The sequence below is a fragment of the Opisthorchis viverrini genome (assembly GCF_000715545.1).
Source record: "Opisthorchis viverrini unplaced genomic scaffold opera_v5_32, whole genome shotgun sequence".
Classification (NCBI taxonomy): domain Eukaryota; kingdom Metazoa; phylum Platyhelminthes; class Trematoda; order Opisthorchiida; family Opisthorchiidae; genus Opisthorchis; species Opisthorchis viverrini.
The window spans coordinates 1935108-1961901 of record NW_008751687.1 but is presented as its reverse complement, the minus strand read 5'-3'; the positions used below and the strand labels follow the sequence as shown (position 1 = coordinate 1961901).

The following is a 26794-nucleotide window of genomic DNA, read 5'->3' as shown; positions in this document are numbered from 1 at the left end:
CGATACATTGTACAGAGTCTGAATCATACTACAATATGACTGAGATCAGGTGGGTGTGGTAATTCGTGTGAACAAACTGCTTACTTATTCAGATACTGTGTGTCCATTGATGAATTTTCAGAGTGTTTTCAAATGGGTGGTCGTCCGGAGGCTAGTCTGGAGGGTAAGAACCTGGAAATCTGAGCCAAATGGCCACGTGCTTGATCGTTCGCGACTACATAACGAGGAAAGTGTCAGTGTGGCTGGGATTTTGGAGGCGACCTCACCTGCAATGAATTCGATTCGTTTGAAGTATTTTTGTCTTCCTTTACGTGTTTTCAACACAGTGTCTCTTATCGGAATGCGAGATCAGAAGTTAAGGTGTTAACATGACTTTGGTGATACACTGCTTGAAAATAAAACATGTCCTATCCAAAAGTATAAACCTGTAAGCCAAGTTGATTAACACAAAAATTTATCTGTTTTACGTTCCACAGGTTCGTGAACATGCCCTTCAAAGAAACAGGAAATGGTTTATTTCAATAAAGCATTTCTTTAAGCATCTGACCCTGATTAGAGCTTACCAAATCTATGTTGTGACGTCACACGATCACATGATCCATTATCCAGTCCATCAGGCTGCAACATTCAATAGATTGTTACTCTCGAAACAGGGTGCATTCTTCTCTGAGCATCACCATCCATAAAGTTGCTTAACACCATTCGGCAGCCAACGACCGATTTCTTTCTTCTTGGGGCTCATCAGATGGGCACAGTCCTCGAGTTCCCGCCAACCTCATGTTCTGCTTGAACCCAAATTGTATAAAATTAGCGTGATACTGATTTCCACATCCATTTGATTTCAACAGGAGACTGAAGTGAATTCCATCTGAATGTCTTTTTCATGGTATTGACCAAATGGATGTGCTGCACAATAGCTGTCTCATGTTTCAGTTGGTACAATACTTACAGGACGAAATCTCCACGAAATCCCAAATCTCCTCACACTACCAACAATCTATAAGTAGCTCGGTGGAGGAATAAACTTCACCCGATGAGTGAAACTTCTATCTGAGAAGTCGTTGCTCGAGGAGCCAGTCAACACGTGTGACCGCGTGATGTGGATCTCGTGATCGAAGGATGAGTGGCGCTATATCCTGTCTAAGTGCAAGTTAATCACACTTCTGATCAGCCACTCGTGGTCGAACGGTTAAGTGTTCAGACTACTAGCCGGAAGGTCGCGGGTTCGAGACTCTTCGGAGTTTCGTGAGATGCACACTGATGATGATTCTCAATGGGGATGAAACAGCTGTACAGACCAACCTCATATTCTGCTTGAACCCAAATTGTATAAAATTAGCGTGATACTGATTTCCACATCCATTTGATTTCAACAGGAGACTGAAGTGAATTCCATCTGAATGTCTTTTTCATGGTATTGACCAAATGGATGTGCTGCACAATAGCTGTCTCATGTTTCAGTTGGTACAATACTTACAGGACGAAATCTCCACGAAATCCCAAATCTCCTCACACTACCAACAATCTATAAGTAGCTCGGTGGAGGAATAAACTTCACCCGATGAGTGAAACTTCTATCTGAGAAGTCGTTGCTCGAGGAGCCAGTCAACACGTGTGACCGCGTGATGTGGATCTCGTGATCGAAGGATGAGTGGCGCTATATCCTGTCTGGTTCAAACTCCGGGAGGTCGCGGGTTCGAGACTCTTCGGAGTTTCGTGAGATGCGCACTGATGATGATTCTCAATAGGGATGAAACAGCACAGCTGTGATTCCCGGAAACATTGATAAAACCATCAAGCTCACTGGCTGGAACGTTATTCGTTGAAGGATGATACGTGAGACGCTTTGATAGGTATATGTCTAGAAATTTCGAGGCATAAGTGCCATTCACAACTCTGTACAATTAAGAAGAGGCAAAATTGCTAGAGAATGTGGTGAATTCAGCCATTTATTTACTTTCAGTCAGTTGGACGCTTAAAGTTGATGTTATAAGAGATTAGGGTAGGAGGGTATGAGACATATCGATAGGAGCGAATGACTGCCAACTCCCCGGGCGAATTAAACAGAACGTTGAGCTTGATAAACCCATTGGCTAATAGGGTAAAGATTGGAGGAAAATCAACGGAGCGGGGGTGACAGGGTGCAGGTCAGAGAGATCAAGCACAAAGGTCGACGGTGAACTGAGCAATAAGGACTCCCTTTGACTGACCATGTGAATCCCGTGATTGAGCGATGAGCGGCGCTGTATCCTGTCTAAATGCGAGTTAGTCACACTGCTGATCAGCCGCTCGTGACCGCAAGGCTAGGTGTTCCAACTACTGACCAGAAGGTTGCGGGTTCGAGACTATTCGGCGCTTCGTGAGATGTGCGATGTTAGCGATTTCCAATGAAGGTGAAACAGCTGTGGTAGTTCTAGGCCTTTCAGCCTAGATTAGCCTCACTTAGAGGACAAAATCCCCACAAAAAACCTAAATTTTCTCACAATACCAATAATGGGTTTATGTTTCCTGTCGGAATTTTTAAACGGTTGGTACGGTATTTGGTTTAGCGAGGTGGAAGCGCTTACAATTAAGATAGATCAAACAGTTTCATCATTCATATTTGTGAGTCTTATAGTGACCCAAATAAGCATGGTTTTTTGTAAAGTTTGAAAAAACATCAGCGTATCTAGATTTCCTACACCCAATATATTTGGTAGTATATTCCCAAATAGTTGTAAATTAGTTGTTGACAATATACACTGAAAGCAACCAGCTGAGGGAACACCAAACTATACCAAATGAACGCCTATGAAAACCCGAATTTCTGTTGGTGTAAATGAATCACAACATTATGCTTGTTTTGAAGTAAAGTACTCTTAATCCAACTGGAAAAAGAATTTCGGACATCTGTTGCTCGGTACGCGATAGTGGTCATTTTGTGACGTACTGTGCCCTTTGTTACTCTCATATAATTTTGTAAGGAAATACATAATGTGTATAAAGTCAGATGAAACCGTTTTGCATTCAGTATGCATTAACTGGGCATAACGATTTTCTGGGAATTTCAAACTTGCTACAATTAACTGGGTAATTTTGTCAGCTACCATGATCAGGGGACTATTTTCCTCAGTATGATATGTTTTATATAGGAAAGTCACAAGAAATATTCATAAGAAATTTTTGCAAACACAGGAGGAGTTAAAATGTCTCGTATCATTCACCCGGTGTGATTGGATAGTATTGGCTGATATCCGAATAAGTCCAACTCTGCATCCATTTGCCTTATAACTACCAATATCCTTCGATAATGAATACGGTAAAGAAAAGTTGCCTGTCGATTTTGTCCTAGAAGACTATCAAAAACCGCTTTAGCAACTGAAAAATTATCTGTGTTTCTCCTTCTCTTTTCATGCAGTTTCGCACCGTCTTGGGATACTCTTGTTTCGACCAGAGTTCAAGGGGTAACTTGATGACAGATTACGAATCCATCACAACTGTCATCTTTTCCCGTTGCGGGGAAGACGTCATGTAGTACGTGTAAGGTGACCTTTTGAATAAGGATTATAACGTCACAATCGATATCTTTTCTTCTCATCAACAAATCGCACACGCACGGCAAAGGTAGTTAGCTTCGGTTGTTTTCATTTGAGGTTTCTTCCGGTCACTGCAGCCTAGAGTAAGCCTAGAGGCACTGTAGAGCTGTTTCATTCTTATTGGGAATCATTGATGGTGCGCATGTCACGAAAATTCAAGACGTTTCGAACTCGCAGCATCCCTGTTAGTGGTCTGAATATATAGGCGTCCGGCTGCGCATGGCTGATCAGCTTTGTGATTAACCCAAACTTATTATTTACAATTATTCATTTGAACAACTTAGTTGAATTCAAATCAGTTAACACGATTTTATCCACGGAAGTAATAATGACAAACCGTCTGCGAAGAGCTCGAGAGAACTCAGTGGTTAAAGCTTGAACCTAACGACCGGAAGGTCCGTTTTGCAAATCCAACTCGAGTATCTCAACCGCTGTTGCTTAGACTCGGACAACTTGGCCTTAATTCTCCCTTCAGATAGCGTGGCAGCTATGCACCGAAAAGATGCTACATTTGAAGAATTATTTTCTGTGAGGTCCGCGGAGTGTCACCATGTTTTGAGTTTCTACTGAGGACAGCTGGAGCGAATAGTATTTTTTCAGTGTAGACCTGGTAACCCAGTGAACGACAGTAGGACGTTACAAAAAGAAGTGTGGATGATATAAGCCATTTCTTTCGGAAAGTGATAAAGGTAGGAAACAGGCAATTTTCCTGATCACAGATAAATTAAATTATGAGCCTCTGATTTGGCGACTACCATTTAGTACTTAGAACTGCCTTGGACATCGTTAAAAGGCACTTGTTTACTTCTAGAATCTCTTAAGACCTGCGATCTGATATTCTCTTTGGGAGCTGTGAGTTTCTTGTCCACGCGGATATTCTTGTCCTTCCAGGTGATGCTTATTGATCATTTTCCTAGTGGCAATTAGTAACACAAAACACGTCACACTGCAGCTAGTTTATCCTATCCTATTGGGTTGAGCCTGTCAGGTGGTGGTAATCACAGGAAATGGGTGATCGCCACCTGCTTCAGCCATCGGGAACAATGGCCAGGGAGTCGTTTGATTCCAAACCTCAAGGGTTCCATGCATCAACTGTACAAGTATTACAAATCATTTTTCTCGTTTATACAGGTCTTTTGTGACCGCCACTTCCGATTGGTAGTTCCAATTTTGTATCCGTTTTCCGTCTAATCCTCGTGTAATTTTGACGCCATTAAGTCACACGTATCACCTTACGCTTTCTCGCGTCTCTCTAATGCAGGTGAAAATATTGGATGAGAACGACTGCACACCTGTTCTCCAAGTATTTTCCACTTTTCCAACTCACGGAAGTTCCGCCACGCCCGTTGAGTCATGGTCCATGCAAAGGTTGCGCAATCTGGTCACGGAGCTTCCGGAGTTGTCTCAACTGGTGGCTGCATACATGAGTTCAGTGCCTGTACACACGGTTCGAGTATCAGAAAATCAACCAACTGGAACCATTTTTGCCCGTATAAGACCGGTCGACAACGATGCTGGAGAGAATGCACGAGTGACGTTCGACTTACCCAAAATGAACGAACTGGTCAGTGTTTCAAATGAATATAGCCAATCAAATGGTCAACTTTCAGGCTATCAGTCCGAACAACACGGCAAAATCGAATTTTCCGTCAATCGTGAAGCTTTAGATTACTTCCAGATCGATGAGATAAGGGGTGACTTGTCAACACGTAAACGGATTGATCGAGAGGAAGGATTTTCAATTTTCGAACAAATATTTTTACTTGTCAAAGGCACTGATCATGGAACACCTGAACAGCGTTCAGCACTTATCCTATTAGACATTCGAATTGTAGACGACAATGACAACCCGCCCACTTTTCTCGAACCAAAGATGCGTTTCGATATCCAAGAACGTATCCCTGCCCCAGCAATCGTGGGCGAGATTCGTGTGGTCGATCCAGATATTGAACCACTCTTCGCCGCTGTGGATGAAGCTGTTCAAGGTCAACATTTGAACAATCTAAACAGACTGGCCTTCTGGAATGATGCTCAGGATGCCTCACGTAGTCGTCTACAACTTCGGATCGATCCAGGTCATGGTAGACGTGACTTGCCATTTATATTGTACCGTAATTCTCAAGGACGCTTCTATTTGAACACAACGCGCGAACTGGATCGTGAGGCAGACGAGGCCTTCCAGTTTACCATAATCGCAACTGATGCAGATGCCTCACCTATTCTTGGTGTGTCAGGCAATAAAGGTGGACACACAGCCACTGCGTCGGTTTCAGTGAATGTGCTAGACACGAATGATAATTTTCCAGAAATCATATTTCCAAATCCAAGCACATCCAATTCCACCGTACACCGTGTTTCCTACCGGGAATATGTTGGTTACGAGATTATCAGTATTAATGCTAATGATCGTGATGCTGGTGAACAGAATGGGAAGTTTCATTTTGAACTGGTTCCTGATTCTAAAAGTGTTGAGTTGTTTACGATCAACCGGAATACTGGACTGCTTCAAACACGCCGAGTTTTGACGAAGGAGGATTTGGGTGAACACGTTCTTCAAGTTATTGTCAGAGATGAGGGCAGTCCTCCATTGGAGACACGTCTCACTCTTCGGTTGGTAGTTGACCAATCAGAACCGCATCGTCCGGGGGACGCTCGACACTTATCCAATTCAAATTTGAATGCTCATTACTATGAACAGCGCAATCAGTGGGGCGCGCGGACATATCGTGATGGCGCCATTTCCATGGAGCCGACCACGCGCCCTTTCCACACAGAAATTTTACTGTCCGTAATTGTGGCCATGATTCTCATCCTATTACTCATCACATTTGGATTGTGTTTGTATCTCCGGCGGAAGCACAATTCGTTGTCCGTAGTGCTAGGAATCTGCGGCAACATTTGTGCTTCCCCGAGTCCGACCGATCCAGCAGCAGTAAATCGCTCTATGGAACAAAAATCCATCTATATGAAAAACGAATTAGATTTAAAGAAATGCTGCGTTCCTGGTCAGCATCATCAGCCGAACGGGGATCAGGCTCGTCAGCGTTCGCACTGCCATCCAGATTCGTACAAAGAACTGACAGAAAAATTGTTGCCTGGACAAGAATTCCATAAATCAGACCTATTTGGACCGACCTTTCCTCGCAGTCCTGCCCAGCATCAACAACACGGTAAAATGCCTCGACAGCAGCACCCGATTTCCCCTCAATCAGCAGGAGATCACTTTCATAGTTCCATGAATTTGGCAAACCCTTATTGTGGGTTCACGATGAAAGATGCACCTGGAGGCGATGTTAGACCCGTTCTACCTCTGTCGCCTACACTAATCGGATCCGAAGGCCTATTTCAACCGATCGCTTCCCATTACCCTCCCGGTACAGCTATGGCTGTGAATATTCCGGATGTGGCTGGGCAGGCAGAATCTCAAGTAAGTGGTGACGTTATATATGGTCTATCCGAAAGCTCGTACATGGTTGCCAGTCTTGAATGCATCCAGACTTTGCGATAGGTTGAGATTTACTATATGAACGTTAGACGTAAGAATACATACGCACATACGTAAAAACATGCAAAACATGTAGGAATATGAAGGTGGAGAAGCAACGATAGAAAAAATGAACACCTATATAAATTGCACATTCAGTCATACAATCAACCCTATGGTAAACAGAGAGCTCGAGATGGGTCAGTGGTTAGGGCACAAATTTAATGACTGGAATGTCCTTGATTCAAACCTAACCTCTGCATCTTCACTGCCCCAGTCTAGGCTTGGCGGTATTTCAGCCGCGAGCCTCCTTCATGTAGCGTGGAAGCTAGGTACCGAAAGGATGTTACAACTGAACGATTATCATTATATCATGATGAGCAGAAGACGACTTCATGCCAGTTCATGGGCTTCAGTGACCGTAATCGCAACCATCGCTAGTTGTTTAGGGTTCAGGTATTAGGGTATAAGGGGTAGGACCTGAAGATCCATGATGGATGTAGTGACAGATTTATGTATGTAACAGTTTTGGACCTTGAGGGTTGGTTCGACCCTTGTCGTTGCTCAGTGTGTCAAAAGAGTTTGACTTAGACATTACAGTCACCATGGCATTGGTCACGCGACCTATTTTACACAACCAATAATTCCTTTTTTACCACCGGCTCTTTCCATGTCTCTACATAATGTTATATACTTTGCTTCCGCGATTGAAGTTCGTGAGAGAAATGCTGACCTGTCAGGACCCATACAAGAACCCTGATTTGATTGGCTGAATAGAGATAACTGTACACCCAGAACTTCTAGAATGCTGGTGAACTTAGTGCCTATCTCAACGTGACACTAACTTGATTTGGTGTTTGAGGGTTTGTGTTTGGTTTACTCTGGAGAGGATGACTCTACGACGACCTAGTTTCCCTCACGTTAAACTTATTAAATAGCATCGTTCCTGAATGTAAGCTACAGCAGACCATGATCAAAAGGTGAGTAGTCATGGTGAGACGGCGAGATTGAAACAGACACACAGATTTATGCGTAGGCCACAGCTAAATCTTGACCTTGGAACTCAGCAAAACAACCCCTCGGGATCTCAATTTTTCACTAACCATCATAAACCGGTAATCAAGCTATGTACCCAATTAATTAACTATATGAATACTTGAGTGGAAAACTGTGCAGGTTTTTCAAAAACAGATGAGCTAAAAGCTTCGATACTACCCCTTGCGATAAATTTGTCCGGACCAGAATAAAGCTGATTGTAGCGCGGAATCGCTTGATTATATGAAAGTTTTACGTCTGTAAACCCGTCTTTAAAGGACAACTGAAGGAGTTGACATTGTGCTTGACGTTTGAAATGATACTGTAAGAAAAAATCATGAAGAACTTGACGGCTTGCAATCGGGTGCAAAAACGCGCTGTTTGTTCGTGTCAATTTTCGTCGACAAAATTCGGTGCAAAATTTCAAATAGGATCAAAATGATTTATTTGGTCTGTGCACTAGAAAAAGAAGGTTAACCCACCCTTTTGATCTGGCCTATTACTACCAACTGCTTGCACAGATTGGTTTCTCCATCCTCTTTAAAATTCGATTAACCCTGCAGCGGTGCTGGTGTAGAAAAAATAAGACATGGCCCCTTTCTAATAAACTCAACAACTGTCGCGAACACTTTTCAGGAGAAATAACCATTCCTCAGGAATCGTCATTATGGCGTCTGAAATTGTTGGGGATGTTCAAATTTCCAATATCAAATTTCACTTCACCGTCTTTGTGTAGGACAAATCCCCACTTCTACTGATTAGTTTACCACCTTTCCGTTCAGTCTGTAAGAGGGACGATGGTTTCGGTAAGAACGCAGCTTTCTAGCTCGAGTCAGAAATTCTCGCTTTTTTTTCAAAGTGTTACACTTCCATCCGCCTTGATGCTTCCATGTCCTGAAGAAACCTCATCTTGTTCGTTCTGAAGATACATAATTGTTGTGATGCCGTAAAGCGGCTCAAAAATCTGTCCATTTCATTTGAAGATGACCTTTTTATCAGTATTTCGCTGCCATTATGAGACGTAATTGTTGACTCTACAAATCCCTTTGCTCTTTGGCTATAGCGTGCTCAGTACATTGGCTATTGTCAAACAGGTCAACCGACAATGGCCTTCAGTCCTCCAGTGAACCAAAATATCAATGCAGTACTCTTTACGCCAGGTATGCACAGTATATATACCTTACTTTCCGGTTGTTTCAAATCTGCTTGCGGTTCCAATCTCTCTCTCTATCTATGTCAGGATATGCTTACTTTTTGCGGTTGAATTTCTTGCAAAAATAACATTTTTGAGGCAACACCCACTCTGAAGTAAGTAAATTTTCTGCTTGGTTTTTGGAGCAGCCGACTTCGAGATAGCCCGCTGGTTAGGGTTTTAACTAACTGTTAAAAAGGTTTGTGGTTCGAACCCAAATCGAGAATTTCAACTGCTCCTGTCTGGGTTTGGGCAACCTGACAGTATGTCAGCTCCCATTCTCCCTTCGGGATGCATGATAGGTGAGCACAGTTGGACAAAAGTAAGTTTTATTATCATTGCGGATAAAATACTAACGAACCAACGTGATTTGAAAGCTAATCCCTTAGTTGGCTCCTGTCTGATGCTCGGCTCATTTTCAGACTTTGTACCGAACTTTGAGGCGGCTTGTAGCAAGAGCTGAACATCTGCCGAAGCGTTGCGAGATGCTATGATGCTATTTGTATAGGACTGGTGAAAACCTTACAGGGGTGATTACTGGGTTCACTTTTTTAGAGCTCATTATTTAGGTAAATTTTAATCTGGAGTCCCGTGAACCCTATTTCCAGCTTGAACACTAGTTTGAAGTTGAACGGTTATTTGCAAACTGAGATGTTGTCAGCGTGAGACGCCAATAGTGCCTCATGTCAGAAAAAAGTGACAAAATTTTGAGTATTGGCTCAAACGAGCCATGAACTGACCATCACACGGCTCATTCGGTTGAATACTTTCTTAAACGGGAGGTTAGTTGAAATCTCGTTTGGGTCTCAGGTTTTGACCATCTTAGTTGGGTATGAATGTCCAACTCTTAGACCTTCCAGGGTTATTAGACAAATCTCGTCTTGGCTGCTTAAAGGGAGCAAGTCGGCCTAACGATTTATAAGTGTCAGCTGTGTTCTCGACCCCGTAATTCTACTTAGATCGAGTAAAATAATATTTGTCTCACGGCCATTGTGAGTTCTGTAGGTGACAGTAAACTGTTCGGCTTCTTGGATATGTCTCGCTCATGAAGTTCGCCATACGTCTTCATCCTAGAATCTTCCTGAATCAGCTTGTTTTCATACACCCGGTGTAGCGTGTACCATCATTAGGTGTACCAGTACCTATATTTCCTCAAGCGCAGAGACGTTTCGATCAGTGTCCTTATGATGTTGTGTACAGACATTTTGCAAGAAAATCTGGATAGCAAGGTCAATCAGCTAGTGCCGCGTGGAAACGGTTCCTTGATATAGGCATTCGGTGAGATGGCGAAAAAAGACGAGGGCGTTTATTCGATCGGTCGTTAGTTGTGAGCTTGGATGGTATGCGTTAGGAGAACGAACTAGGGAAAATATAATATGAATGTGGTGTTATGAATAAAAGACAACCTTGGCTAAAGTACTAAACAGTGGTATTAATGTGGAGTAAAGACAAGACCAAGGAGCTACCAGGCCAACCCTGATTGTTTCTGAGCACATGAAGAGGTTGACTTGGTTGGTGGCAAGGGCGATCGAAAGCGATGGTTTTAAACAGATGTTTAGGAACTGCGCTTCTTTGGCAGCCAAAATCGGTTCTTTCCAGTCCCTTTTGGATGTGCTACCGATTCGTGTTGAAGATGCTTGGTCCTTTGTACAATGCATCTGGTTCCACAATCACAATCAAGTTGAAAATTAAGCTTTGGTTGGCGTTTAGTTGAGATGGATGTTTTTAGGTGCTGTTGTTACTCTCGCTGCCTCCCCAACAAACAACAAGTTATCAGCATTGTGTGTTCGTTTTAGAAATGGATTTGAGTGACGTTTGATTATGAAGATGCTGTCACTCTTGGATGACAGTGAGAGCTAGGCTGTTTATTTCTGGTGGCTTTTTGAGACAAAATTAGGAGGATGTCTACGTTTTAAATACTCATCGGTACACCTGGCCGGATACCCGTTTCCGTCGAGCGTATCCGTCAGGTGACGTATCCTCCCGGTCCAGTTTGTCGTCTCTTGTGATTTTATACAATCTGTCAAACGAATTTAATCTTGCGAATGAAGTCGCGGGTTTGAGACCCCCTGTAGATCCGTGCGATGCGTACTTATGATACTCCCCTGTAAGGATGCAACAGCGGTACAGTGCTTCTCGACTTTTCAGCATACACTGGCCTCACTGACAGGACGAAATCTCATGGGTAGTTGTCTGTCATTTTTGTCTCAGCTTCCGATTTCAACACTCGGAGCATTCTTAGCTAAATCTTCCACGTTGTGGTTGGTTTTCTTTTTCTGCATGTAACTTTTGGGCTCGTTGGTGAAATTATCCATTGTGATATTACAACCCTTTTTGAGCAACACTTACTGCAATGAGGTCTGAGCAACAAGAAACCCTGGTAGTTTAGGCTATCCTGTCAGACTTAACCTGGGTACGATTCATCGACGTCAAGTGATCTCTGCGCTGCTTTTGATTCAGTTTCAAACTACTGGACCTCTGAGACTCACTCTCCCTTGTGGTGAGACGAGCAGAGGAATCACTCGGGAGATACGGCTACTGCGGCGGTGCTAACGCCTGATTAGAGTGAGTCCACAAGGACATGCTCGTCCTCTTGGCTATGAGTTTTGAAACTTATCAAACGCACTTGCGTGACTTACGTAACTCTGTGATAAAACTATGGTAGCAATATTCATTATATATAGTTGGGCGAAGACGTACAAGATGAAGAAATCACGGTCAAAACCGAGGAATTCGTGCTGACTCAACGGTGGAAATATGTTAGAATATCGGTGGATCGGGTTCGTTTATTGGTAGTCGACCCGGTGACCATTGATCCGTTTTCCGAGTTTGATGATTCCCTTGAAGGCATTTTATCATTATTCGAGTAGACTTTAGTGCACGCTCAAGTGCGCACTCGAATGGTGACAGAACGTCTGGACTGCCAAGGTTTGCGGACAGATCAGTGGCCACCTGATCAATTGCTGATTGTTCCCTCGTCAAGTTTTTTTTCGTCAATGAGGATATATCCACACTCGAGAGTTTCACTATGGTAATGATTTCTGTTGGTTTCTGTTGTCCCTTATGAACTATAAGCAGTTGTCGCGGTTACAGTTTTTTCTGTACACAAATTATTGTACATCACACTGTATTATCGACTGTTTTTATCCGCACTCCAAAGCCAACGGACGAACAAATGCGTACAATGTTGGTGGCATGTACGAAGCACGGCATATTGTACCAGACTACGTTAACAATCAACCAGAAATGACCGATCTACACGGAACTTTCCCCAATATGCCTGCATCCGATTTTCGCTCCATACAAGATGATTCACACGTGTATCAGGTGAGGAGACATTGTGATTTTGCCCTGTGCACTGGTGGTCAGTTCCGAGACTTTTTACGGTACTGTCCTGTAGATTTTGACGGCTAACACAAACTCTTCCACACATCTTATCCCTCAACAATGGTTATCCTGAGGTAACGCATGAGTTACGCTATTAAGGGTAACGCGGATAGCTGAGATGGTCTTTCTGAAGCTCAGGTCATCTAGAATAGGCTAGCTAGTCACACATTATGCCTGCTCAGTTTTAAAAATCTACTTGCTGTACGTACCGGGTCTGTCGGTGTTAGGAGTGCTTTTCCACAAAACCGCATTTCTGCTACAAATGAAAATTGAATTGTGCGGTGAGGAGATCAAAACCAACAGACTCAACTGCGTGTGTTCTCCGCTCAGAGATCCCCAGGTGGGATACTTCAATGCCTACACAGGTAAAAGCGAGTTTTCACTAGCCTGCAATTTTTATTAGAAAAACTACATGACCAGTTAGGTTCGCCGTAGTTGTCTGGCTAAGTGCTCCAGGATGTCTCGGTGTTCTCAGATGGACACTTGATAAAGTTATCATGAAACGAATGATAAATACCGATTAGTCTGTCTCTTTTGATGAGCGAACACTACATTAATAACACATTATTAACAGTATCAGGGATAGCAGAAATTTTCGACCGTTCTTAGGATGTGGTCTGATCATTCTGATTTGTTCAAGAAAACTGAATGTTGGGGAATGCTTATGGGTAGCTGGGAGATTTTTTTTAAACTTTATGCCACATTACTGCTTCCAATTTTGCCCTCGTGTCTAGAATCTCTTGCTTCAATTTCAGTATATTTACTCGGAAAAGGCTTGTAGAAGTGGACATCAGACAGGCGCAATGCGTCCGGTCTGCGGAACTGCAAGTGGGATGAAGCCCTCAGCAACGTTTGATCAAAGAAAAAGCAGGAAGCAACAACTTTACCAACCAGAACACGAGGAGGCTGTCGTCTGTTCATCGCCTTTAAACGCCTGGCGCTCTGACCCCTCTCTTAATCAGGGTCTGGATGGTCGAGGTTTTGTTGGACATGATCTGGCGGATTCGATTACAAGTGGGTCAAAGTCATTCCGTCGATATAACAGGTCCAAGGCCACCGATGAACAGGAGGCTGTCGCTATTCATCGCCTTTAAACGCCTGGCGCTCTGACCCCTCTCTTAATCAGGGTCTGGATGGTCGAGGTTTTGTTGGACATGATCTGGCGGATTCGATTACAAGTGGGTCAAAGTCATTCCGTCGATATAACAGGTCCAAGGCCACCGATGAACAGTTCCCTCATTCAGTCAAGTACACCGGCCGTTCCGGTCAGGGACTTCGAAAAACATATAAGTATTCCACGTTTAATCGGTCCGACAAGATCTCACCGTCATCATCGCCCCTGTCGAGGGTGGAAAATTGCGCCCCGATGACAAAACAGGAGTTAATTCGACTGGTTGGGCAGAGCCCTACTAGTCAGCGCATTGGTGAAAATTATGCCGTGTCATTTCCTAAAGTACAGGCTAGCTTTGTTTAGCCGCATTTCAGAAACCCACCCAAATTAGTTTATTTATTCGCCCAAGATTTTCATGGATTGTCGTTCCACCCATCAGCAGTGAACAGTTTCCACGACATGACGATGCGTCACTTGTTTTAAAAGCCCCATTTTCCTGCGACGTTGCCCCTCCCCAATCCCTATTTTGAGTCATCTTATTTATGCATCTCAATATGAAAACGGTGAATTGTACAGTTTTGTACATAATTGCATAATTCTGACTTGTTGTATGTTTAATTAAGCTTTTGTATAAAAATATACACGCTTGTTTTTCTTCATTGTTCCACTAAAGCAGTTCTTCTCTAGGGAAACGATATCGCTCTCTTGTAGATGATCGGAGGCCACATTTTTTTTGTAAAACGGGGCTGGACGGAGGGCGGATGCTGAGGGGTCGTTGGAATTGCATTGTCTAATGTTTTGGGGACATGCGTTGTTTTCGGTCAAGTAAACATCTAGGCGATTCCAGTGTATAGTTGAGCGGAGTTTGAAGCTTTCACGGACAAGCTTATGGTCTGACTGCCCCCTGTTACCAACGTTTGCTCCTCGGTACCATCCGAAGTCTTCCGCCGAGGAAGCTCAACGGGAGTGAACCAGAAAATGGTTAAGCTGGTGGTTCGTCTCCCGGTCGCTTGAATGACATGCCAGGAGGATGTCTCTTCGGGTACTGAAGACACATCCTGTTGGAATAAGCAAAATTCGCTTAGCGATCTCCGTTTTCATATCGTTGGTCACAGCCAATGCGTTCCAGAATTGTCCGTCGTTCCGGACTGATACAGCCAGTACCATTAGTCGGCACTCAATATCTTGATGCGTTTCGATATCAAGTTGGCTAGTCGAAACAAGGCAAGCAATGTCTACGTCATGGTTATGTAGAGTTCGTGGCTTAATCGGTTCGCTCCCGACGTGGAGATATGTTTTGACATTTCAGCAGCCAGTGAGGCGATGTTGTATTTTAAGGGCTCCTGCTCGCAAATTATTCTTGTGTGACCTAGTCATAGTTTCTTGGGTTTGTTGGGTAGCTGGTGTCCTTTGGACTCTTGCTTGAGCATGCACAACCAATCTCAAACTACAACAGAGCGGGCGAAGTGTAAGTGGAGACAGAACAATACCGCCTGAATAGCGATGCCATCATGGTCGTTGGATTCTATAGGTAAGCTCATCCATCCAGTCTGCAGGCGCCGATCCACGCCTACACTGCCGCTGGTTAGAATTAGGGTTTGGCCAATTCCCTTGGACTGATGACCAATAGACGTGTAGATAAATCAGTGTCGGACACCTGCCACAACCATTTCATCTTGGTGAATACACCATCACGATGAGGTATTGAAAGGGGATTTCCCATCACAGACCGCATGATAACGGGCCACGTAGGAGCAATTTAGTCGGCCACAATGGAGAACTTTGCTCATTCCCAGAGCTACCTATTCCTGACCGTGCTGAAGCATTTGGGAGCAGAAAAATCATGAAGATCTACAAAGTGACTTTCGAGACTGGGTGAACTATGCTGGTGAGTGACCTCTAACATAATGTTCACAGAAAGAGAGCCTTACAATGTAGGCTGTCGTCAGGAAACTGTATTATCGGAAGAGTCGCTCATATGGGTAACAATGCCTGTCTTGATAGAACCTCAAATCTACTCCGAAAGTGCGGAATAATTAGATGATTCTGTGAATCTAAGATAATAAGGCTTTCATTCAGTTTCACGCATAGTCGAACACTGTTGGACTTACAGTGTTGACAAGTTAGCTTCCGGTACGCAAGTACCGCAAGTCCTTAGAACATGTCAAAATTCAGAGCGCGAAAAAATACGACAAAGTCCTCCGCATTTGTCGAGTTCCTAGTTATCGCCACGTTGGTTGTGAAAATAAATTCCTCATCATGTATTGTGGTTCTTTTTGAATTCCGTTGGGATGTTCGCATCGACATAGATGACAGGTCGAACCATACTGTAGTAGGATGTTTCAGTCACGATTATGTCAGGGTGTAGCCCAGTAATCGACCACACCCAAGGAGTGTCTAAAATGCCCGGATACAAATTCGTTTGCTTCTGCGCTAAAATTGCGCAATATGGTTAATTAATATATTATTATTGTTATTATATTTAAATTATGGTTAATTTATTCCTACTCCTCAATCTCGCAGAACTACTGACGTCAAAAAGACAATTTTGTGGGCTGACTGCTTCCCCAAGGTAAAAGTGCTGTACTACAATCTCTTTAATTATCGCACAGATTTGGGTGCTATCACCTTCTGCACTGTCCATCTTTTTGAAGAGTTTATTTGTGGTCGGTCCCGTCATTTCATGGCGCGTTCAGTCCTATGCATTAACCTCTTAAGGAGCCCCAGATCCACGTAGTAGTACACTCATCAAGACGGGTAAGTGTGTTTTCTCCAACGAATATTGCAGTTTTCTTGTTAGCATGGCGTGGTACTTCACAGTAATTTTGGAGACGATCGCATACTGGAGAACAGTTCTAGCCACCCAACCGCGCACTAAAGATGTCTTCGTGTTTGGTGTCGAAACGTTTGTCAGCAAACTGCCGAGCTCGGAGAACAGATCAACGACCACCTGATCAACAATCAATAAACGCACCGGAACTATTTTGACACATTGCCAATAGGGCCGCCTTATAGGTTAATACACGTTCAGAATCACAATGACTGTCTTCATCAGTAGCATACCTTTCTTGCAGTAAAACGGATTCAAACTTGGGCATCGGACTGGGATGGAGAACAGACGACCACCTGATCAACAATCAATAAACGCACCGGAACTATTTTGACACATTGCCAATAGGGCCGCCTTATAGGTTAATACACGTTCAGAATCACAATGACTGTCTTCATCAGTAGCATACCTTTCTTGCAGTAAAACGGATTCAAACTTGGGCATCGGACTGGGATCTGTATACGGATTTCCAGTGCCGCGTGAACGAGTACTAATGTTCTACAAGGTTCATCTGTGGTTATCGGAATTTAGGTCACACAGAAGCCAGTAGACTGTACTATATCTCGTAATTTCCGGACGACGACCACAGTACCTATCGGGTTGAACAAAATTTTTGGACATTCGGCCTGGAGGAGTAAAACGGGTCATGCAAGACCGAACTCGATTGGGTGCGTCTATGTGTGTCCCCAACTAGGTTTGTTTACATTGCTGTGGATAGAAGTACGACACCTTTTGAGGTATCACTGTGTGCACTATGTATGCATAGCTTATCGACTCATCCAGTGTTTCGAGTACTTCGCTAACGGGAACCGTTTTGATGGCTGAACTGGGACGTCGCTATCGGACACCTTTTTGGAACACGTGTAATACTGACAGTGCATGAAGTTTTTCACCATTATTTTGATCCACCCTTTCGTAGATGGTAGGTTGAGTTGAACTGATAAGCCCTCGAGAGTTGGAGTGTACGGTTGAAAAGATGTTGCTGAAGATGTGCCATGCGATAATCTACTACATGTTTAGAAGTAGAAATCATGTCGGTCAAGCTCATAAACTTTGGCGTGACTCGATAGCACTCCAGTCCTAAGAGGCATTTCTAGCTGAGCATTAAATATACATAATATATGTAATATAACTAACATACTTAATGTTCTTCTTTTGGGCCGTTCAGTGGGCAGTGTTACTACAGTCGTCATAAACCTAAACCAGCGTTAAATATATAGACATATATTGTATGATATGAGGGAAAAAGTGGCTTGGGCAACAGATAGATCATCTGGGTCGAACATGCCAGGTGGGTTCACGAAAACTACGGTACATGTTGGCTGCTTATAGACCCGTGAGCACGTACTGGGACACTTAAATCTATCGATCTCCTAAATAAAGTGAGACAATCCAATCGACAATTGAGAAAATAATAAATCTCAAGGTGAATAGACCGGTTACTGACTGTCTGAAAGTCAACAAAGAGACTATGAAAATTCTCCCTCAAGTACAGTATCAGGTAATCGAAAAGAGCCATGTATGGACTATTTTTCGTTGCGATGATAATTGTTAGTCACTAATAATCCGTAATCACCTTCTGTGGAGGAACTTCATAGAGTATTCCTATATGTGGATTGGTTCAAAGCCTACAGTTCACCACCGATTTCCTAATACTGTTGTGCTGAGGATCTGTGCGTGCAACTTTCACAGAGCCCCATTTAACGCGGGCTCCTCCTCATCGTCGAGACGACATTAATGTTCAACACTGGTGCTTCGCGGGATCACTAGTCTTGGACGAATCACTGTGTCCTGTTCGAGTGCAAATTGTTGACAAATTCGTGAGTAGCAATATATCGTCATAGATAAAAACGGATACATACTAACATGATTCTCAGCTGCTTAGGCACTATAGGATGTAGTCCACACTGCGTTTCATGATTATACATGTTTTCATGTATTTATTTGCTTTCACGTCACTCCCTTTCCGTACAGTTTCCGGAGAAGCGGAGCAACTACTGCCGCACTGAAAAGGTGCGTGTTGCGCGAAGGGAAGTCACAGTCACACAGAAACCACACCTTTACGCAGTAAAAGAGTGCAAAAGTGATTCGCATTGTGTTGTATATTATCCCGAATCAGAATTCATACTAGTTCATGCTCCTTCATGAATAAATTTCCATCTCTGATTACCCGAAAGGCCAAACGGACAGGCTTATTTCCAATAAATCTGAGTTGTCCCAAAGTTACAGCATATTTGAAGTGACGATAGTCTGGACCTGGGTTTGAAATGCATGGATCGCATGCTTGCTGAACAGTATCCATTTGAAACGCCCAAAGTCGTGGCACTCTGCCTCGTGGATTTTCGGAGTGTTACGGAAGATCGTAGAACGCTCGGGCGTGCGGTAACACTGCACGGCACCAACTTGCTATGTGACCGGAACAGCTGAAATGTAGACACATTTCCCCTTCTCACACGACCACATCATTAACGACTGCTCTTATGCAACTATCTGGCGAGAGATAGGTCAGTCTACAAACTAATTCATCTGGTTTTTCACTGCACTTACCAGCTTGTATGCTGCGAAATTACCTTTGAGGTTGGAGCATTTTGTTGTGCAATATTATACAGTACCGTTTAGATTACGCACCCAACGAGGCGGCCTTGAATCAAAGCGATCGCCTTCACTACGTAGCTTCAACTTCCCGCCATAATAAACAAACAGATCCGTTTGATGTTGTTCAACGAACTGGTCCATCGCCTTCAAGCGTGGCTCTCATTTCCTTACTCTCTGTATCCTGGATGAACGAGGCTGCAGCAGCTGTAACCGCTGCACTTCGGTGCACGGTCTGTGAGCTGAACAACTGACTGACTGACTGAGGGTTGCAATCTTTTGATGTGGTCATACGTGCATCTCTGCATGTTTTACTGTGCGTCCGTTATGCATTAACGAATAAAGCTCTCTGAATCGTGATATGATTGATGATCAGTCATTATTGTCTTATTAGCCGAAGTAGCCTGTCGCACTCCGGAGTAGCTCGGAGGTAAATTTAGCAAAGTGATCCGAAAGCGAAAATTTTTGGGCATTCTAGAGAAGGGCTATCGCAAGAATCCTTGTTGCCGAGACGAGAAGATAAGACAACACACCCCAAAATCAAATTGTGAATACGTCGATGCCCGAGTAAGGAGAGCAGATCATAAGTTGAGGTATCAAGACGACGGATTTTTCCCAGATTGAAAGCTTTGCGATAGACCGACGGTGACGCGCATTGGCACGTAATGACATGTTCCGTTCCGTAAGCATTCAACCTGATTTAGACGGGTTCCCCAACAGTGAAGTTCCCAACCATTGCATACTCTGTCTCGAGTGGCGCATCTATAGTTCGGCCCATGAAATTTGTTACCACTGATATGACCACATAGTAAGTTAGCATCATTCAGCCTACGGTAGAATATATTTAACCTTCATTTTCATGGGAAAAGGTTTGTAAGACGGAAACCCCATGCAGGTTGTATTAAGTCTTTTGGCAAGAACGGGCAGCGTGCTTTGACACCTTGATAATGTACCGATGAACCATACGATCCGATCATAATTGATATTTCAACCTCGAGTTCTTTGTTTGTTGTTTTCTTTTTTTAGCTGCATTTGCGAGATATGTACAAAATATTGCTGTTCGTTGGATCGAAAACCAAAATTTTGCCACATAATCGGGGAAATGGAAGTATAAATAGTATAATCGTCCAGCTGTAATACCCTTTCGATGCCTAGCTGCCGTGCCATCCGAGGAAAGCACGAGGGCTGGGATACTGCCAGGATGCCCAAGCCTAGACAGGGAAAGTCGAGGGGCAGAGGTCGGGTTCGAAACCACGGAACCCCCGGTCAGTAAATCCGGGCTCTAACCACTTGAGCCATCTCACACAGAAATATTCGATGCTGCCTAGCCTCTGAATCAGCTTGACATGCAAGACAAGGAGAATGTTGTACCCAACTGTCCATTTGACTTTCAATTCATTCAATTTATCCTACCTATCCGCAAGGGTTGTTCATGGGTTTTCAGCCGACTACCCCAGGTTCGGGTCTACCATACAGTTCTTCCGATCCCTCTAAGTTAAACACCCTTATCAACGGAAGTACAGCTGAAACCTAAATATCAGCTCCGATTTTCAGAGAGAAAACTGTTACTTCACCATGAAAATAGGGCACCAGATACAAGAGCAGATTCAGGAATACTTTTAGGATCCAGACAAAATTACTGGAAAAAACTAGCTGTTCCAAAACATTCTGGGTGTAAACTACGAAGACACCGAAACTAAACTACACCCAAAACTTACTATTATGTAGTGTACCTCCGTTACGCTGGCGTCTGTTACTCCCCGGCACTTATGGACTCCCAAAAAGTCTGGATTGTAACCTCCGTATAGCTCGCCGGCTTGCAGCAACTGAGCTAACACCCCAAGGCCAGCCTCAAAAGGGATAGCGGCCGTTTCAACTGGTGTCATTTTAGCCGTGTTTTGACCCAACAATTAAACGCACTTAATGACAATGTCCGAACTGTACTTGCGTGACAAAAACTCGGTAAGCCATTGGTTGTAGCGAGCTGTCCTGGCAGTGGACGTGCTCGTATTACAACGAATTATCCGAGAAGTTTCAGTGTGTCGGTTGTCTTGAATTCATTCGTCGGGCTGCCCCACCGTCCCGTTATTGTTAACGTCACAACCGCAAAGCCAAAACGTATGCAAAGATTGTGTAAAAATGATGATAAATACGATATCAGACTTCTGGACAAACAACATTGTGCCTTGGATTAAATAGGCTTTATGATACTGCTTTCTTGCACATGGTTCTGAGAATGAGGGGCTTGAAGACTATCGACTTATTTCGCTATCGAGTGAGGGCCACAGGCGCCCTTTGACTACTGCGGGTGACATCCAAGAATATCGGTTTTTGAAAAATTCGATTAAGGGCTGTACTGTATATGTCGAGCGGAAAAATGCATGGGTGACAGGTAGCACCCTTCAAGAGAGACTGGGCGAATTTGATGCTGACACGAGGAGCTTGAACAGATGTAAATTTCTCACACTAAAAAACACCACAGGCCACAAGCTTTTTGTTTCGCCAGATAGGATACCCTGCTTAAACTGCGCGATTGTTGCACAATAGACTTACTCAGATGCTATTATGCGGTGTTGCTCCTTGAAAACGCGCTTGGTTTGGGCTATTTATACCAGCTTATAAATAGAAGGCTTCAAAACATCTGAGGTGCCAAACACCTGCGCATATGAATATCGGATTGTTTTGATACCACGTCTGACGCTTTGAAGTCCCGATTTTATAACATTCGAAGACCACACCATTCTTCATGTGATGACCAGGACTTAACAAGATATGTCAGTCGAACAGATAGTCAAAACAAATGAGTGACGATGAAAAGATCAAGCGCTGCGTTGTTGACGGGATTGGACCCATTATCGGAGACTGTTCACAGCCTAGCCGTTTAATCTCTGTTCTGTGAAATATCTGGTAGAATAAAAAGCCCACGGCCGATGGGAACGTGCGCCTTCCCTGTACACTGGTTAGTGATAATGGATGTCTCTTTTCAAATGTTGAAGTTCGCAGGGCGGGGAGTTGGTACACAGTAAAGGAAGTTGCTCATGTTAAAATGATAGTGTTGAATCTTACAACTTGTGCGAGAGAATATTCTGTTTAGTGAGGTATGTACTAAATCCTTAAGGCACTAAGGTACGTGGTGGTCGTTTAAAATTAATTCCTATGATCTGAAGTTCTAGTCCGGTTTCATGATCTCTAAAAAGATACCAATTTTCTAGAGTACCACCGTCTGGTGGACATGGAAGCCAAGGAGATAGAACAGTCCCAGAAATCCGGTAGTGGCTGATGACTATATCAGTTGATCCGCCCGATCGGTCCCCGGAAACATTAAGGATCAGAATGGAGCGACCACACTGAATAGAGAACTCCTCGACCGATGTATCGATCAGTTCGAGCAACAGTAATTGTGGCCACCGGCTGCCACTCATCTGGAGCTTCCAGCTGGTGTAGAATCCTGGACGGTAAACGTGGAAACCCCTATGGCCTCGGAAACCTATGACTACATAAGCCCTCTCAAGCGCCACGGAGCTTCTGGTACGGATGACCTCCAACCCGCATTATTCAAAGATGGAGTTGAAATCCTCAGTCAGCGCCTGTCCGATCTGTTGGTCCGCATTTGGGAAAAGTAAACTGTCTCAGGCAACTGGTGAGAGTCGGTGATGCTGTCCGTTTTCAAAAAACGGGCTTGTAGAGGGTGTGATAACCAGGGGGATCAGCTTGACACCGGTTGTAACCAGACTGCTGGCGTCACTTGTGCTTCGTCGCCTTATGGTGGCTCGTGAAACAATAAAATCGAGAGCAGCAAGCGGGATTCCGGCCGGGTAGAGGTGCATTGACCAAATCTTCACACTACGTCAGGAGCTAGAACAACGCCATGCGTACAAACAACCCAGGATTTCTAAGGCGCATTCGATTCGGTTGACCGGTCTGTTTTCCTTGACACGCTTACCCATCAAGGAATGCCACAGAAGTTTGTGAACATAATAGGTACCTTGTATTCTCAGATTTCCGGACGCATGGTGACCTCTCCAAAACTTTCATATACATAGCGGTGCCGGGCAGAGGTACCCACTCTCTCCATTCGTGATCGGTGAGACAAAACAGTGGTGTTCAAATAGCTACTGACAAAAGCCTTGTCGATGTGGAATATGCGGACGACATCATTCTCGTCTTCGAAGTGGGGAAGGTGCAGGTGCTTACGGATGAATTGACACGGGTCATCTCGACTTTTGGAGTGCCCTTTGCGCCCACAAACTGTAAGGTCATGCTCATGGGCATGCGACCACTGAACGCGCCACTCACAATCCAGGGATAGGGACTCGAAATTGTGGAGCGTTTTACGAATCCTGGAAGTTGTGTTAGCTCAGACTGCAGTGTGACAAATGAGGCCAAACCACGAATCTGCAAGGTTGGGGTCGCGTTTTGGGAATGTTTTGAAGTTTCTACCTTCCCACTTCACACCATAAATTGTAGGGCCGGGAACTGCTGTTGCCTAGATCACCGCAAACTGTTGTCCGTTTTTGAGTTCGAACGTCACGACAGTTCGGCTCCAACAGAATAAAAATAACTGAATGGCGTCTGTTAGCTCGAGATGGCTCAGTAGTCAAGGGAAGATCTGTTGTTCGAAGCCAACCATGACACCTCAACTCCTCCTGTCTAGGCCCGGGGAACGTGATAGTATCTCGGTCCCCTTGCTTTTTTTTTGGGGGGGGGGCATGGCAGTTAGGTACCGAAATGTCGCTACAGCTGAACGATCGATCGCCAGTAGTTACGGAAGACAGATCTCGTCACATTCAACATATGGCCCAACTGTGGTGGTGTATGCTGCCGGTGGACTGCTCCACTGCCCAACAGCTTATCTCATCATGAACTCACTACGTGATGCGCCGGAAAAGAAAACCAATGCATGCAAAAAATGCGTTAAAAGTTTGATATAAGTAGGACCAAACAGAATACCGCAAACCACAAGAGGAGAATGATGAAAAGATTGTTCGTGAGATGAGAAAAAATAAATATACGAAGAAAAGAAGTCGTGATAAAAAATCTGGCAATGACTGAAAATGGTCGTGAAATACCCTTCAAAGGAAGTGGTCTGGACATAACCGAAGTCCCTTACACAAAACCCAGTTGATAAATTTCATTCCCGGTAGACAAGATCTTTTTTCAAGCTCTAAAAATGCGTGCTTCATGTCACGCAACTCTGAAAAAGAAAGAATAAGTAGGACTAGTAAGGTATCGGAAAAGGCTGAAACAAAGCGCTCTAAGGTATTGGTAGCTCAGATGCGTTTATTGATTGTTAATTATTCGCCGATGCGGAATGATGATGTCCCCTGGTTTGGTGATCGAAAATTTGCAAACTAAATACCACGATCAGTGGTATCAGATCAACACCCACCTGACAGACAGTGCACCTTATTGATCCGACACCTCAGTACAGAGGGAAATCAGATCCCGGGTAGGGGAAATCACGAACATCGGTAAGTCAGGGATAAGTTAATTTGTTTAGATTTGATCTGAAACGTGCGCCGCGAGAGTAGTTGTAATATGCTTATCTTGCGTGTTAGACGAGTCAAACCTAAATACGGTGAGAAATATGGGCTGATGATGAGTCCCAATGAAATCGATACCTGAGTTAACAGCTTTTCTCCTGGTGTGAAGTAACCCTAATAAGCAAACCAGGACCGCGGGGTGATCAGACAACAGAGTGGTGTGTACACAGTATCGTTTTCAGTGAGACGCGTTACCTACTACGCACCATAAAAACTGTTCTGTTCATACTTAGATAAGTGAAACCATAAATCCGATTTCGATTTATTCCAACCCCACTCCATTGCTACTTGTGAAGTGTTGAGTCAATCTGATTAATGTCGGATAAACTACCTGTACTGCATACCCATGACCAGAGGGGGCCGACCCATCCGTCCGCGTTCACTCAGCAAACGATGGTCAGACTGGCTATTGCTTTGTTTACCGAGGTGAGCTAGTTGGTTTCGAACATTTCATCACCGGTGTTTTGCGGGTAAGTGCGGAGTGACTATGCTTGCATATGTAGGCACGAGGTCTACCCACCCAGAGTGACCTTGGTTTGTCATTCGTGAGTATTCTCATTTTTTGCCTTAAAACTGGTTACCAACCAGCACCGAGTGAAAAAATGTCATTCTGATCACGTGACGATACTTTGACGGTCTTGCTAACCCAGTATGACGTATATTGTGCCTCCGATATGGAAGAAAATTTTAGTAACCACGTGACCAACCCAACCACCGATGTATTCTGCCTTGTAGTTAAAACAAGCGACGATAACGCATTTTGTTTTTACTTCCCAGGGAATCTGAAAGACACCAAGAGAGTCAAATTCGGTCGGATATGAAGCGTACGAGAATATGGCAGATTTTCCACCTGTTACCATCAAGCCAAAGCTACTGACCATTCGAAGAAGTGAGAAACAATGAGAAAATAGAAAAAGGTAACTTACCATTGCGTGTTTCCCTTAACTGCTTTTCCAACAGAGAATTTCGCGCTTTTAATTCCTTGCAGTTGAGTTTCGCAGTACCCGAACGGTGATCATTCAGCTTGGCAGAGGAAACCGCTGCAAAGGAAACACAAATTTAACATCAACAACAGGTTTATTTCAACATAACTAGCTTTCGTGCATACCAGCAATCCACGAGGTTCTTGGTCATTCATGAGACCAAAGCATAAAAACAAAGTCAGTTGGGAAGAAGCACGTCTACATAAGGAACACACTCAAAGGTAATTCGGTTGCTTAGACGGCTTACAAATTCTGTTGGTACGTTATACATGGCCGCTGTTCTGTTTGAGTTCCAATTCCAGCCTCACTATCCGTCTGAAGGACAAATTTCCACGTTCTACCACCACTTTCTGTGTGTACTGATTCATATGCTTTTACTGTGCTTCATACGTTGGTCGTATGACCAGTCGTTTGTCGGAGAGGATATGAGAACACAATCCGGCGTCTCTGAGTAAAGGATAAAAATCGGGCCCAAGTGCAATTGTGTCACATCTGGCCGAAACCAGTCATGTTATCAACAAAGGGTATGCCTTCGGTGTCACGTACCAGATACCTCTGAACCAATCACGAAGCGTACTACTATTCATACTATTATCGGTCGCAGAGGCAAGCGAAGTCCGACTGCATGACACACAACTTTGTGTCCTCTGAACTTGAGCGGAATTTCGAAAAAATCCGGCCTCTGACTTATGTGATTTGTGTCTGAGGTAGGCCGTCACGAAGAGACTGGACCTTACCCAACTTTGTGCTGAACTTGAGCGGAATTTCGAAAAAATCCGGCCTCTGACTTATGTGATTTGTGTCTGAGGTAGGCCGTCACGAAGAGACAGACTCTTACCGTGATGTGGCGGTTTGTGTACCTCCGCGACCCATTGAGCTATACTGGGGAGTGTCCGCACGATGCTCACAGAGTCTCTCATACCAGGTTGGTCCATGGGTAGAGGTCCGACGAACACAGTCTCCTGGCCCTCCAGGTTGGGGGTTGGAACATGTAGCGACTTGTTCCGTAGAAATGGTAATGCATTTGCATTTCCCGCCAAACACCGCTGCCTTGTGGTTAGG

The 26794-nt window shown here is 44.1% G+C and overlaps 3 protein-coding genes across 3 annotated transcripts in view; 1 reads left to right on the top strand and 2 right to left on the bottom strand.

Moving 5' to 3' along the window:
• Positions 1-5674, bottom strand: part of T265_02541 (hypothetical protein) — a gene marked incomplete at both ends in the record, with an annotated part of 44762 nt that extends 39088 nt beyond the window's left edge. Inside the window, one exon of the mRNA XM_009166804.1 lies at positions 5433-5674. Coding sequence (XP_009165068.1) covers positions 5433-5674 — 242 coding nt within the window. The remainder of the gene's footprint in view (positions 1-5432) is intronic.
• Positions 1-14147, top strand: part of T265_02540 (hypothetical protein) — a gene marked incomplete at both ends in the record, with an annotated part of 75164 nt that extends 61017 nt beyond the window's left edge. The window contains 5 exons of the mRNA XM_009166803.1: positions 4837-7002; positions 9158-9254; positions 12447-12613; positions 13429-13687; positions 13918-14147. Of these exons, the coding sequence (XP_009165067.1) occupies positions 4837-7002; positions 9158-9254; positions 12447-12613; positions 13429-13687; positions 13918-14147 (2919 nt within the window). The remainder of the gene's footprint in view (positions 1-4836; positions 7003-9157; positions 9255-12446; positions 12614-13428; positions 13688-13917) is intronic.
• A 9954-nt stretch (positions 14148-24101) lies between these two features.
• Positions 24102-26794, bottom strand: part of T265_02539 (hypothetical protein) — a gene marked incomplete at both ends in the record, with an annotated part of 16672 nt that continues 13979 nt past the window's right edge. Inside the window, 2 exons of the mRNA XM_009166802.1 lie at positions 24102-24400; positions 25676-25789. Coding sequence (XP_009165066.1) covers positions 24279-24400; positions 25676-25789 — 236 coding nt within the window. The remainder of the gene's footprint in view (positions 24401-25675; positions 25790-26794) is intronic.